Raw genomic sequence first — 16,319 nt, 5'->3', positions numbered from 1 at the left:
GGAGCTTTGCATTCTTCCCCAGGATGCAAATTCTTCGCAAATTCACACTGTGATATATCAATAAAAGATGTCTCTGCAAAGACTTGCAACCAAAGATACTAGCTTGCAACCGCCGAGCACGGGATGGCTGCATCGCTTGGACGGCGCGGCCTGTGAGGGAGGGAGGGAGGGGGGGGGTAGAGGCAGAGGCAGAGGAGCTGCCCGCCCAGCGCTTCCCGCTCCGCCCCCAGCCCCCGCCCACTCGTCGTACGCGCCTGACACCACGGGCTGCCTTGGCCATACCCCGTTTCGCTTCGGTCGACTGACCCTACCTCGCCAGCTGGAGTCGAAAAGGTGGACGGCGTCAAGGTGAGCAAATCCCCGGACGGCGGTGGCTTCGATTGACGTGCCCCTAGCCCAGATTTATTTCGTCGACTATCCCGCTCCCTCGTCCCAGTCGGCACGGCAGCAACATGGCGCCCGTCTCCCTTCTCGCTCGGCTCGCGCCGGCCGTCGGTTCAAAAGGCGGGCAGGCAGGCGCGCGCCCACCCGGGTAACGGCGGCCGCTGGTTGACCGCCCAGTCAGGACAGCCCCCCCGCCCCCGCCGCTGTGCTCTACTGTGATTTCCCCTCCTCCGCTTAATGTTAAAAATCGCGGCGGCACCAAGCGGGCCCATTGTCAGCGCCAAAAGCAGGAGTGAGAAGCGTGGGCGGGAGGCCTGGCCATCTCTGGAGAGATCCTGGTCGGTCTCGCCAGGAGTTTCCCGATGGTGGTCTCGCCAGGAGTTTCCCGATGGTGGTCTCGCCAGGAGTTTCCCGATGGTGGCCCCGCTCTAGAGAGCAACACGGTCCTTGGATATCAAGGCGAGCTCGTAAACTTTGCAGTAATGTCGCAGCCCCGCATGTGCTTGCAATCTTATTCATTTGGCTTTCGGCGACGTTTCTGTACGCGGTGCATTTTCTATAGAGCCAGAAGCAACCTGTAAGGCGAAGGAATCGAATTTCCCTTTTTTTTTGGCCCAAGGAAAATAAGTTTGTGAGTGTAAAAAAAAAATGACGCGTGTATTTTCTGTGGAGTAGAAGGAACCTTTGCGATTTAGCAGCAATATGAGAAAAGGTCAGGGGAGTTAAAATAAAACGTGCTGGAGGAACTCGGCGGATCAGGCAACATCTGTGCAGAGAATGGACACACACACACAAGATATTTCAGGTCATACTGATGAGGGACCCAACAACAAATATCTATCCATTCCCTCCACAAATGCTGCCTGGCCCTCTCAGTTTCCCCAACACTTTTTATGCTCAAATTTCCAGAAATATGAACTAGGATTTCAAAAATCCAGCATCTGTAATCTGTGCCTCCAAAGTTCCGAGGAGCTTTGGCCGTAATGTGTATTGATTGAACTAAGAGGTTAGGTTATAATGCGCCAAAACAAATTGGTGGTGGAAAGGGTGGTCTGATTATTGAAATTAATCTGACAATGTGGCACCAGGAGTTACTCAGATGCATTGGGAAATTAAGGAGTAGACTGAGAGACCAATAGCTTACGGTGGAATAAACAACTACTTCTACGGGCATGAATGTAACGTCAGGATATCGCCTCCCAGATAACCATATAACAATTACAGCACGGAAACAGGGCATCTCGACCCTTCTAGTCCGTGCCGAACACGTATTCTCCCCTAGTCCCATATACCTGCGCTCAGACCATAACCCTCCATTCCTTTCCCGTCCATATAACTATCCAATTTATTTTTAAATGATAAAAACGAACCTGCCTCCACCACCTTCCCTGGAAGCTCATTCCATACAGCCACCACTCTCTGAGTAAAGAAGTTCCCCCTCATGTTACCCCTAAACTTCTGTCCCTTAATTCTCAAGTCATGTCCCCTTGTTTGAATCTTCCCTACTCTAGTGGGAAAAGCTTATCCACGTCAACTCTGTCTATCCTTCTCATCATTTTAAAGACCTCTATCAAGTCCCCCCTTAACCTTCTGCGCTCCAAAGAATAAAGCCCTAACTTGCTCAACCTTTCTCTGTAACTTAGTTGCTGAAACCCAGGCAACATTCTAGTAAATCACCTCTGTACCCTCTCTATTTTGTTGACATCCTTCCTATAATTAGGCAACCAAAATTGTACCCCATACTCCAGAATTGGCCTCACCAATGCCTTGTACAATTTTAACATTACATCCCAACTTCTATACTCAATGCTCTGATTTATAAAGGCCAGCACACCAAAAGCTTTCTTTACCACCCTATCTACATGAGATTCCACCATCAGGGAACTGTGCACAGTTATTCCCAGATCCTTCTGTTCACCTGCATTCTTCAATTCCCTACCATTTACCATGTACGTCCTATTTTGATTTGTCCTGCCAAGATGTAGCACCTCACACTTATCAGCATTAAACTCCATCTGCCATCTTTCAGTCCACTCTTCCAACTGGCATAAATCTCTCTGTAGACTTTGAAAATCTACTTCATTATCCACAACCCCACCTATCTTAGTATCATCTGCATACTTACTAATCCAATTTACCACACCATCATCCAGATCATTGATGTACATGACAAACAACAGTGGACCCAACACAGATCCCTGTGGCACCCCACTAGTCACTGGCCTCCAACCTGACAAACAACCATCCACCATTACTCTGGCATCTCCCATTCAGCCACTGTTGAATCTATCTTGCTACTCCACCATTAATACCCAACCATTGAACCTTCTTAACCAACCTTAACCAGATGTCAGGGTCAAGGTTCTCACTGAATGTCTCCAGAGTTTCCTGAGAGCGAAGAAGTAGAATTTGTGGTCCATATAGGGTGATTTCACGAAAGGTCACTGGATCATAGATCCTCACCCACGTGACCGCAAAATCCAACTGGGGTACAAACGTCACTTCCAGTACATGTTAATGATGCTGAAAACGCGAACTTTCAAACCTGTTAAAAACCGCGAAAACGGCCCGTTTTTGAGCTGTAAATAACTGTGCCAGTCGGGGTGACCGCGAGACACAGCTATCTTACTTTAGAGTCCAGAAGATAAAGAAAAACGAAGGTAAAGACAAGAGAGCGCTGAAGGGAAAATAACAGCGGAAGTTGTTGGCCGTGCAGATATAAAGATTGAAAATATCGGGAATTATCGCGTTTGCTCACTGCATTTCATCAAAAGTGAGGCATTATTGATGTTTTGATGAAATGCAGTGAGCAAACGCGATAATTCCCGATGGGTGACTTCAATCTACATATAGATTGGGTGAATCAAATTGGCAGGGGTGCTGAGGAAGAGGATTTTTTGGAATGTATGCGGGATAGTTATCTAAATCAACATGTAGAGGAACCAACGAGAGAGCAGGCTATTTTAGACTGGGTATTGAGTAATAAGGAAGGGTTAGTTAGCAGTCTTGTTGTACGTGCCCCCTTGGGCAAGAGTGACCATAATATGGTTGAGTTCTTCATTAGGATGGAGAGTGACATTGTTAATTCAGAAACAATGGTTCTGAACTTAAAGAAAGGTAACTTTGAGGGTATGAGACGTGAATTGGCCAAGATTGGCTGGCAATTAATTCTAAAAGGGTTGACGGTGGATATGCAATATTCCGAGTATTACATTTAAAGACTGCATGGATGAACTACAAAAATTGTTCATCCCAGTTTGGCAAAAGAATAAATCGGGGAAGGTGGTGCATCCGTGGATAACAAGGGAAATCAGGGATAGTATCAAAGCGAAGGATGATGCGTACAAATTAGCCAGAAAAAGCAGCATACCGGAGGACTGGGAGAAATTCAGAGACCAGCAGAGGAGGACAAAGGGCTTAATTAGGAAAGGAAAAATAGATTATGAAAGAAAACTGGCAGGGAACATAAAAACTGACTGCAAAAGTTTTTATAGATATGTGAAAAGAAAGAGATTAGTTAAAACAAATGTAGGTCCCTTGCAGTCAGAAACGGGTGAGTTGATCATGGGGAACAAGGATATGGCGGACCAATTGAATAACTACTTTGGTTCCGTCTTCACTAAGGAAGACATAAATAATCTGCCGGAAATAGCAGGGGACCGCGGGTCAAAGGAGTTGGAGGAATTGAGTGAAATCCAGGTTAACCGGGAAGTGGTGTTGGGTAAATTGAATGGATTAAAGGCCAATAAATCCCCAGGGCCAGATAGGCTGCATCCCAGAGTACTTAAGGAAGTAGCTCCAGAAATAGTGGATGCATTAGTAATAATCTTTCAAAACTCTTTAGATTCTGGAGTAGTTCCTGAGGATTGGCGGGTAGCAAACGTAACCCCACTTTTTAAGAAGGGAGGGAGAGAAAACGGGGAATTACAGACCAGTTAGTCTAACATCGGTAGTGGGGAAACTGCTAGAGTCAGTTATTAAAGATGGGATAGCAGCACATTTGGAAAGTGGTGAAATCATTGGACAAAGTCAGCATGGATTTACAAAAGGTAAATCATGTCTGACGAATTTTATAGAATTTTTCGAGGATGTAACTAGTAGCGTGGATAGGGGAGAACCAGTGGATGTGGTCTATCTGGACTTCCAGAAGGCTTTCGACAAGGTCCCACATAAGAGATTAGTTTACAAACTTAAAGCACATGGCATTGAGGGTTCAGTATTGATGTGGATAGAGAACTGGCTGGCAAACAGGAAGCAAAGAGTAGGAGTAAACGGGTCCTTTTCACAATGGCAGGCAGTGACTAGTGGGGTACTGCAAGGCTCAGTGCTGGGACCCCAGCTATTTACAATATATATTAATGATCTGGATGAGGGAATTGAAGGCAATATCTCCAAGTTTGCGGATGACACTAAGCTGGGGGGCAGTGTTAGCTGTGAGGAGGATGCTAGGAGACTGCAAGGCGACTTGGATAGGCTGGGTGAGTGGGCAAATGTTTGGCAGATGCAGTATAATGTGGATAAATGTGAGGTTATCCATTTTGGTGGCAAAAACAGGAAAGCAGACTATTATCTAAATGGTGGCCGACTAGGAAAAGGGGAGATGCAGCGAGACCTGGGTGTCATGGTACACCAGTCATTGAAAGTGGGCATGCAGGTGCAGCAGGCAGTGAAGAAAGCCAATGGTATGTTAGCTTTCATAGCAAAAGGATTTGAGTATAGGAGCAGGGAGGTTCTACTGCAGTTGTACAGGGTCTTGGTGAGACCATACCTGGAGTATTGCATACAGTTTTGGTCTCCAAATCTGAGGAAGGACATTATTGCCATAGAGGGAGTGCAGAGAAGGTTCACCAGACTGATTCCTGGGATGTCAGGACTGTCTTATGAAGAAAGACTGGATAGACTTGGTTTATACTCTCTAGAATTTAGGAGATTGAGAGGGGATCTTATAGAAACTTACAAAATTCTTAAGGGGTTGGACAGGCTAGATGCAGGAAGATTGCTCCCGATGTTGGGGAAGTCCAGGACAAGGGGTCACAGCTTAAGGATAAGGGGGAAATCCTTTAAAACCGAGATGAGAAGAACTTTTTTCACACAGAGAGTGGTGAATCTCTGGAACTCCCTGCCACAGAGGGTAGTCGAGGCCAGTTCATTGGCTATATTTAAGAGGGAGTTAGATGTGGCCCTGGTGGCTAAGGGGATCAGAGGGTATGGAGAGAAGGCAGGTACGGGATACTGAGTTGGATGATCAGCCATGAGCATATTGAATGGCGGTGCAGGCTCGAAGGGCCGAATGGCCTACTCCTGCACCTAATTTCTATGTTTCTAGAAGAGATTCACCAGGATGTTGGCTGGGAAGGAAGGCTGTGGGTGTAGGAGAGATTAGACAGGCTGGAGTTATTCTCATTTTTCAAGATTTACAAAATCATAAGGGGGTAGATAGGGCAGATAGTCAGAAATGGCTGCAGAATTAAATCTAGTGAATTCAACCTTCTGTGAAGAATCAGTATGTATTGAAATTGAAAAGTGCAGGGCATAGAAAACATTTTTGGCCAATGTTGATGGGCCTGTGAATGCAGGTAGTTCTGCTAAAATGTGTGTGCATATAAAGTGATTGATGAATAAGGGAACAATACTACATTGGCCTAATTGGTTTAACATAATTTCAATCTGGAACAAGAGAATCACTTAAAATGTACGTTGACACGTAGATAAAAGCTGTCTTGAATGAAACAACTGTTTCTGTGAATCCCCTCCAAAGTAATCAGATACCATTGCTCCCAAGAACACAGCTGCTACTTTTACCGCAGGAGGCTATTGAAATTGGCTGGTGGTTGCTTCTGATAATACTTGTGCCAATATTACCATTCAGTTTTTTAAATCCTGCAGGGAAAAATAACATTGCAATTGCCAATCTAAAACTTCCACTCTCCCATTGACACAATTGTTTTTATGAAACAATTGTTTATAGCATTAAGTTTTTAGGGACGGATATGTCACTTTTAGCATAACTATTTTGCTATTTGCTGTTTTTTTTTTTTTGAAAATATTTTTTATTGGAGATAGGTACATAACCTATTTACATCATTACAGTCTTACATTTTTAAATTGATAATATTGTCAATTATTATTACATTGTCTCCAATACCTTTTGCCTTTTTCTTCCTTTTTTTTTTTAAACTAGATAGAACTAAAGAGATAGATGAAGTAAAGAAAGAAAAGAAAGAGAAGAAAAACTAAAACAAAAACAAAAAAAACAAAAAAAAAGGAAAAAAATAGTTAAAGAAGAATGGAAAAATTTATTAAAATAAAAAACTTCATTCGAGATATATTCGTACATTTCAGAGTATAGCATTTCATCCATTCTTTAGCCCGAGTGCTAGTCAGGTTCCTGTGTTGAACTATTCTGACCCTTTAAGTAATCAATAAAAGGAGACCATGTTCCGACGAATAATTCCTGTTTGTCCAACAGGGAAAATCTGATTCTTTCAACGTTTAAGGTCTCCGTCATTTCTATAATCCACATTTTGATTGTGGGGGCCGTAGGGCCTTTCCAAAATTTTAGAATTAATTTTTTCCCTGTTATTAAACTATAATCAATAAAGTTTCTTTGTGTTGTTCTAAATGTTTGATTTAATTCTAATACTCCGAGTATTATTAATTTTGGATCTGGGTCCAATTGTGTGTTGGTTACTTTAGATATTATACTGAAAATATTTACCCAGCTATTTGCTGTTTTTGACAATTGTTATGCAAATGATGTCATTTGGGCGACAGTGGGGGCGCAGCGATAGAGTTGCTATCTAACAGCACCAGAGAGCCTGACTACGGGTGCTGCCTGTACAGAGTATGTACGTTCCCCCTCTGGTCACGTGGGTTTTCTGGGTGCTCCTGTTTCCTTCCAAACTCCAAAGATGTACATGTTTGTAGGCTTTGGTAAAAATTTGTAAATTGTTTCTAGCATGTAGGATAGTGCTAGTGTACGGGGTGATCACTGGTCAGTGCACTCGGTGGGTAGAAGGGGCTGCTTCCATGCTGTATCTCTAAAGTCTAAACTGTAGTGAGTTTGATGGAGAACAGGATATAAATAAGTACATTAAAGGTAACATGGAAATCATGGGATCTTTAATCTATCAGTAGACTATTAGTATTTAATTTGTCCAATGCAGAGGGTGAATTCCTTTGATATATATAAACTGGATTTCTAGATCGCTTAACTGGACCATTGGGCCAATTTGGATTTAATACTGTGTGATGAGAACCAGTTAGTTAATTAAACTTGCTGAAAAGGAGTCCATTGGAAAGAGCAACCATGGTTTTATAGAATTTGATAATTGTTTTCCAAATGATGTAATCTAAGATAATCCACCTAGCTAGGTGCAGTGAAATTCTTTGTGCTTGTATACAAAGCACATAAACGAGTCGACAGCAAAGTTAAAAAGTGTACTTATCCTTTCTTCGTCCCCTCACCTCCTGCGAGTCACCCTTAGTTCCCTTCCCCCTCCCCCTCATGCTGGGTCCCCTTTTATTCTCAGCGGCCTCGCACACCGGGTCCGCCATTGTTCTCAGCGGCCTCGCACACCGGGTCCGCCATTGTTCTCGGTGGTCCCCCCCATGCCGGGTCCCTCTTTGTTCTTGGCCTGACCACATCCTCGACCTGACCTCAAGGTTCCGACCCAACCTTATTCTTCGTTTCTTAAATAAAAACGCAAAATTAATGAGTAAAAACTGATAAATCCAAGCACCTGATCTACATCAGGGGACTTCAGTTGATGGGTTATCTTGTTATGATCCTCCAAAATTCTTTTGATTCTGGAACAGTTCTTGCCGATTGGAGAATAATAAATGTGACCCCCACTATTTAATAAAGCAGGGAGAAAAAGTAAACTAATGACCTGTTATACAATGAAATATTTGATATTATCAAATTATGATCAAGTGTCGACCTCTTGGCCGCTCATGCCTATTCTCTCATTTAACGATCTTGGCCAATTTGGCTGTAACATCAATTCTGTGTTCCTACCTCCATTAATATTTAACTTTTGCTCATCAAGAATCTATGTATCTCTTGCATAAAAATACTCCTCCTTAATCCTCAAAGTAATCTCTAAAATGGATGACTCCTTTTTTAAATAGTGATCCATATTCTACAGTCTTCCACAAAAGAAAACATCATCTTTTGTGGGGTCACAGTTTAAGGATAAGGGGGAAATCTTTTAGGACCGAGATGAGAAAAACATTTTTCACACAGAGAGCGGTGAATCTCTGGAACTCTCTGCCACAGAAGGTAGTTGAGGCCAGTTCATTGGCCATATTAAAGAGGGAGTTAGATGTGGCCCTTGTGGCTAAAGGGATCCGGGGGTATGGAGAGAAGGCAGGTACAGGATACTGAGTGGCGGTGCAGGCTCGAAGGGCTGAATGGCCTACTCCTGCATCTATTTTCTATGTTTCTATCTCCACTTCCATTCTGTCAAAGCCCCTCAGGATCATGTGTTTTGATCAAGTCTCCTTTCACTCTTCTAAACTTCAGTGAATTCAGGCTTAGCCACTCCAAGCTTTTCCAGTAAAGTTATCTGCTTATTCCAATTATTACTCGTGAATCTTCTCTGAACTGCTTCCAACCCACAACATTTTTCCTTAAATAAGCCGACCAGGCACTTCAGATGTGATTTTCCCTAGTCCCTACATAATTCAAACATAACTTTCCTAATGTTGTAATGAATCATATGATTGAGTTTAGATAACTGAGATTTCTGAAAGGGGAATCCTATTTCTATTTGAGGATATATACAATAGAGTAGATTAGAGGAACCAGTGAATGTGAAGAGACGAGACGGCAGATGCTGGAATCAGGAGCTAAAAAACACTCTGCTGGAGGACACACAGCAGGTCAGGCAACATCCATAGAGATAATGGGATAGTCGACTTTTTGGGTCTTGACCCAGCATCAAGATTCACGATGCACCATTTCGACTCAAAATATTGATTATCCAGTTGCCTCCGCAGATGCTGCCTGACCCATTGAGCTCCTCCGGTGGTTTGTTTTTTGAACCAGTGATTGTGATATATTTGTGTAGGAAGGAACTGCAGATGCTCTTTTAGACACAAAATGCTGAAGTAACTCAGCGGGACAGGCCGCATCTCTGGAAAGCAGGAATGGGTGCCGTTTTGAGTCGAGACCCTTCAAAACTAATGTGATGTGTTTGTTTTTTTCCAATAATATCCCCAACGGGGATCAGTGAAAAAGGTGTGAGCACAGTAAATACAAAGAGAATGTTTCCCCTGTCGAATGAGTCTAGAATCGGGGATTGTGGTTGTAAAATGAGGGATGGGTCTTTTAGGAATTAAATGAGAAATAGGTTCACTCAGAAAAGGGCTGATCTTCACAATTCTTTACCTCAGCAGATCTGGTCATAGTTTACATTCAAATCCAAGAAAGGTTGATTTATCAGGTTAATGGAATCAAAGGATACAGGGATAGGGCAATAAAAGTGTATGGTATACAGGCCTCCCCCAGTAATGAAGGCCCAATTTATGGTCATCCCATGCATATGATTAAGCTTTTGAGAGGACGGCGGGATAGATGGGGGTGGATTCGCTGACTGCTCTGTTTGCAGGCATTTTTTGCTGATTGGGATCGGGGCATTTCTGCATGCTTTCCCTCCTCACCATCACCAAGCTACAACAACCAGTGAATAAGTTGAACTCAGCAGAGCCAGCAGTACTGCACAGACTTGCTCACACACTGAGTCGGTGAGGCTGGCTGGCAGGCAGCCACTTTTCTCACACCTGCTCGCTCTCCCGGTCGTGGCTGTTTCTGCAATCCTCTACTGTCCACCATTTTGCTCATTTCCTACTTACGACTCCCTTGCACTCAAATTGCAAGGTGCCTAGATTATATGGACAACTGGCCCAAATAGGGGCCATTACCAATCTTTCAAAATATTTCATTACAGTTAATATGAGATACTGGGTAGTAGTCAGAGACGGGTTATTTTAGAAATAGTAGGAACTAGTATTTCAAAAGGATTTAGTCATCCAACCTTCTTGAAGACGAAAGAGTCTTCGGATTGCAGAGGCTGCAACTGAAACAAAAAAAAGAATTAAAGAACGGCATGTCAAGCAGCACCTCAGATGGCAAATATAAACATACCTCTCTGGTGCCACTTTGATCTTCTGAGTTGCAGCATTCCTTTTTACAAATGAGCATTGTTACAAAACCTACCATCAGCGGCGCTCCAGATCTGCCATTGCCTGTGCTTGCGATGCTGGGGGGGTGGGGGTCAGGATTAAAATTCAGATTTGTATTGGTTGTCGGAGGTATTTGCTCGGACTTACAAGTTGATAAAATTCGATCTGCCTTCTGTTCCCGTTTTAAAAATAAAGTTGCTGGATTGAAGTTAAACGTGACTTCTAATGCCTTCAACATCACGGATCAAAATCAACATCAAGGACAAAACAAAAGTTATATCATTTATTTAACATGTTAACCTTTTTGGTGTGGTTTCATTTTAATCTGATGATTCAAAATATGTTATTTAGGCCCCGATATTGGCCGTGTCTTGCCTGCCGATATCACGGGGCTTATGGCAGTGGCCACATTCCGATCTATCACAATCCATTCTTTTCATCCACAATTTTTTTCCACAATCATGTCATAAGAACATCTACCTACTCTAAATGTTGTGTTATTGTCTATTTTAAAAAATTGGCTTAAAAAAAAATATTTTTACCCTTTTCTTAAGAATGGGATAGATGTTTAGATCTAGTAATTGAATTTAGATTAATTGATTTGATGACACTGATGAATATGAATTTTTTGTTGGGTTTTTACTATTTGTTTTAACGTTACAATAATATTAAAGTTCTGATCTTGAGAATATCACATTTTTGAATTTTCAAGGCAGTCTGGGTGTTTATTATAATTTCCGTCACAACGGTCAATTTTGTAATTATATACAATTAGGTAACTAACTAATTAAATGCTTTAATTTCAGGTCATCCAAGTATGATGTATCATATTTGTTTCAGAATGCTTCAATCTATAATAATTGAAAATTTCATTCAGCTCTTTTTTAAGAACGTTATGGGCTTTTATGTTAATTGACTGTCCTCGATCACAGCTTTTATGTTAAGCTAATGGAAAAGCAAGATGCTAATCTCCGAGTATGAAAATGACCATAACTTTTTTAATACTGAAGATATGAAAGTGAATTAGGTATCAAATTAAAGTTATTTTTATGCTTTATCTGATGGGATAAATTACAGGCTTGATTTTTAAAATATCAACATTTTGTAACATTCTTATATAAATCCCATTAAACTTTGCATGGACTGGGGTTATAAATTAATTAACACGTTCTCTGAAATGCAAGATGGCTTAGTGTTTTATGGAGAAATATTTTGAATGCCCCCTTCATTATTGTGTTTAGTTTGTAATTTCATTTCCAAAATTGTGGTCACAGAAGAGTGAGAAACTCGATTCCCTTTTGATATTAATGTATCCACATCCTTTGTCCAATCTGCCAACTTCAGCTAATTATGATTTTCCAATTAATTATTTACCCTTGTGCTCTGCTGTTATGTACTGCTAAGGAATAATAGTCGAGCATTTCATAAAGGAAAAGTAATTCCCGTATCCATATCACTAAAATCCTCTAAAAAGATAAAATAGGTATTCGATTTAAAACATCCTGGTCTTTTGAATTTTTAAACGGCTGTTACGTATGAACAGATAACAATGATTTTGTACAAAATAATGAATTTGGTTTTGTTTTTGCATTGTAGGTGAATGTTCATCACCCCAGTGCAAATCCGAATGAGATTGATCTTTTCTATTGTAACATCTGCTTGATGGATATCAAAGCAGTGCGACTTGATCTTTCCTAAAGATAATTCCCAAAGGATCCCGGGATATATTCACAAAAATTACATTCAAACGGACGACACCAACACTTTCAGTGTAATAAACTGTTTTACTATGGATCCACAAATAGCAGCGATACACAGAAACGATTTTACAAGCCAAAATGAAGAATGTACTGTTGAGTTTAATACTGGAGAGAAAATGAAAAGTGAACGGCTAAATTTTAATTCTGGACATTTAACTTGTGTGCATTGTGATTTTACATACACTGATCATGAAACTTTGGAAAAGCATCTTGGTTCAATTCACCCTGAATTCTCAGATTTAACAAATGTTGTGATGTATCAGAAAACTGCCAAATTGTTTCATTGTCAGTTGTGTTTTTACACAAACAAAGTATACAGAGATGTTTATAATCATGTTGCAATGCAGCACCCAGAGCCGAGCAAAAGTGAAATAGCTTCCCAGATAAAGGAGCTTATCGCAGGAACAGGCAAGGAAACTAATAAACAGTCACGCGTCACAAAGAGAAAACTCAAAGAAGCCAAAGTGATTGAGAAAGGAAAATCTACGAAAAAGAAAAGGGGACGAAAAAAGCGTTCAGAAATAATTGCAAATACAATTGAAATAAAACCTACAAAACCGGTGGAGCCAAGTGTGACTACAGTTGATGGGCAACCTGTTAAAAGAAAACCTGGAAGACCAAAGCGTAAAGTCGAAGAAGTAAAAACTGATTTAAACTGTACAAAATGTGGGACGCGATTCAGTAGTCTTAATGAGCTAAATATCCATAATTGTCAGAAGAAAAAGCTGAAGGATTCCAACTCTCCACCATATGAGTTGGAGTTTTCTGATTATAGTGGTCAGTTTCCAACTAAATATGGATCCACCCGTAAATCAATAGCTCCAAGTAACACTTCTAAAGAACCTGCTGGTTTGAACAAATTTGAAAAGTCAACAGTCTTAACTAATCCTGACAAACTGACCATATCAAATAACCCTGCAGTGCATGCCATGTCCAATGACTTCAGTGAATTGACAAATTCAGATAATGCCATGAAGCTCCCAACTTCGCTTGATCCAGCAGAGACATCTGCGGAAAAAGATTATGTAAAACGTTTACATGAAAATGTCAAGTACGTCAGAGGAACCTTTCACTGTAATACTTGTAAATTCCATTGTAAAAGCAAAAGTAGTGCTTTGTATCATGTTGTAAGGGTACATGACAAGCCTTATCCTTATAAGTGTGGTGAATGTGGAAGATGTTTTGTTATGGACAAGGAGCTTCAAAGGCACATGTCAGTTCACACCGGAGAAGCTTATTACAAATGTTCTAAATGTGACTTTGAGTCTGATTATGCCAGAGCATTTAAGAATCATGAGAAGCAGTGTACTGCTCAGCCAAGAGAAGATACATGTTCAGAAAATATTGATGCTAAGAAACAGCAGAATACAGTACAAGAGATAAAGTCACTCGGTCCAGAATCTCCTTCAGTCCCGCCTCCCAGTTTTGTTAAGGAAGAAGCACAATCACAGGAAAATTCTTTGTCAAAAGTTGAACCATCTGAAGCTGAATTACCTGCAGAAACAGAAAAAAAATGTGTAGAACAAAGTGCTGGTCAGGTTCAAGCCTCAAAGCTGCCCCATTTGGAAGCGGCAAAGCCCACGGCAGCTTATCAACAAGATTCTGTATCTCCGAAGGAGAGTATATCTTGTCCTGAATGTGGAAAAACATTTGAAGAACAAGATATGTACCAAAAGCACAAAGTTTTCCACGCAGTACAAAAGCCGCTGATCTCTGAGATCACTCGTGAGGTGTCAGTCTCAGATGAGGAAAAAACTGCAGAAAGAAAAATATTCAGTTGCATTCCTTGCAATGTCAAGTATCAAAGTGAAGAGGATTTGCAGCACCATCTGAATATTCATAAACCAAACGCTGAGGGGAAAAATTTTAACTGTGATATTTGTAGTGCCAGGTTTGATAAACAAATTGATTTGCGTGATCATCTAAAAATTCACAGACAAAATATTTCAAAGACTAATCAAACTGGTATGCCTGATAACCGAACACTTTACAGATGTAATTACTGTCCTTACAGCACTTACCTGTTTGTTAATTACATAGGACATGTCAAGATAGCTCATTCCAATGAATTTCCTATTCACTGCACATCCTGTGGAGATGGATTTCAGCTTCCAGGTGAACTAAGAAAACATAAATGTCAGCAGAGTCAAAGTGGCGGTGTCATATCTAGCCAGGGAGATGAATAAGGCGTTTAATGTAATTATATTGAAGTGGAATGTTATTACAATTCCAAGCACTGGTATTCTGCTTGTGCATTAACAATTTTGATTACATTTTTCAGTTTGAAGAAATATGACTGGGATAAAGAACATGTGTGGAAAGAGTGTCCAATTCAGGATTAAAGTCTTGTTTAAAGTCTTATAAAAACAAATGAACCTTGTAAATATTTTAAAATAAACTCATACTTTACAAGCATCATTTATTACTTGTGTAATCCCTGAAAATTAGATATTTTCTGCTGACAACAATCTGAACAGGTAACATATAACTATAAAATATCGTTCTTTGTAGCTAACTGGCACAGACTTGCATATTAGCAACCGAAGGAAAATGTACTCCATTCGGGTAAAAACAAGGAATTGCAGATTCTGGTTTACATTAAAAGGAACAAAATGCTGGAGTAACTCAGCAGGTCAGGCAGCATCTTTGGAGACATGGATAAGTGATGTTTCGGGTTGGGTACTCTGAAGGAGGATCCCCACCTGAAACATCAGGTGCTGTCTGACCTGCTGAGTTACTCCAGCACTTTGTGTCTTTTTTTTTGTATTCTGTTCTTGGTTGGTCATAAGGGATGCATTACTGGAGTGACATTGCTTATTCAGAGTAATGCTTCTTAGCAATTGTATTATCCATATTGGTTTAAACATCAGAATTTAAAATTAGATTATTTTTTTTTTAAGAATCTAACATATTTCAGTGCTTGGTTAAGCTCAATTGCAAATTACAAAAATGTTCCTATACTTGTGTTCTGTGTGCAGTTTATTAGTAATTTGGCTTAGCTGTATTAGGTAAGTTTGCAATATTGAGTTTTATTTTGTTCTAGAAACAAATTAGAAAAAATAATTTCCTCTTTTCATATCATTAAGAAAGGGAAATGTACCATTTTATTCCTACTGTAACCTAAAATACTAGATAACGTGTGAATGCAAGTACAGGTACTTTTATAAAATCCATTGAATGAGCTTAACATTTTGAATGGCTTGAGCTAGTGGTTGGTACGGTAATTTCCAAGTGAGATTGTCGATGGAATTTCTGTTTCCAGTAGTGGTACATGTATTTGCTTATTGTACAGCTTTTTAATTTGGTGTTGATCTTGTCTGATAACTCACTGGTATATTTAGTGAGGGGGTTACATTCGTTTTTAAACAAATTATAGTCTGAATTTTTGGGTATACTAACAGTATTAGCCATAATATACTAATGTGAATTTGGTGCTGATTCTTTCAGAGATAATTACAGTGTAGTATTGGCTTTTTACTAACCAATTTGTCCATTCAACAATAAATATGTTTTACAGTACTTTCTGTAAGTAAATATGCAACCTTTAACATCAAAAATCCAGATAATGTACGTTTTGATAATGTATGTTTTGTTAATGTAATAAAAATATCAAATGTAGCATCGTGTGTTTGAATTTAATCAAACTGACATAATATTTGAATTATTGGAAACGAGGCACAGGATGCCAATCTGCCTTTTGTGTCTATTCTGGTCAAAATAAAGTTACCCATGTTATTTGCCTCTGTACTCCACAATTTGAGATTTGTAATAGGAAAAAAAATCACGTGGTTAAAGTGCACATTGTCAGATTTTATTAAAGGCCATTTTTATACATTTTGGTTTCACCATGTAGAAATTACAGCAGTGTTTATACATAGTCCCCCCATTTCAGGGCACCATAATGTTTCGGACACAGCAATGTCATGTAAATGAAAGTACAGTAGTAATGTTTTGCATTTTGTTGCATATCCTTTGCATGCAATGACT

General features: G+C 40.3%; 1 protein-coding gene across 1 annotated transcript; it reads left to right on the top strand.

Annotated features, from left to right (window-relative positions):
* Positions 1 to 236: 236 nt before the first annotated feature.
* On the top strand, positions 237 to 15,950 carry LOC116974317 (zinc finger protein 729-like). The gene is made up of 2 exons (XM_033022650.1): positions 237 to 348; positions 12,169 to 15,950. Exon 2 carries the CDS (start codon positions 12,362 to 12,364, stop codon positions 14,516 to 14,518), a length of 2,157 nt encoding a protein of 718 aa, XP_032878541.1. The 5' UTR covers positions 237 to 348; positions 12,169 to 12,361; the 3' UTR covers positions 14,519 to 15,950.
* The last annotated feature ends 369 nt before the right edge of the window (positions 15,951 to 16,319 follow it).

Source organism: Amblyraja radiata, chromosome 6, assembly GCF_010909765.2.
Source record: "Amblyraja radiata isolate CabotCenter1 chromosome 6, sAmbRad1.1.pri, whole genome shotgun sequence".
Classification (NCBI taxonomy): Eukaryota; Metazoa; Chordata; class Chondrichthyes; order Rajiformes; family Rajidae; genus Amblyraja; species Amblyraja radiata.
The sequence above is the reverse complement of the archived record's forward strand: the minus strand, read 5'-3'. Positions and strand labels throughout refer to the sequence as shown.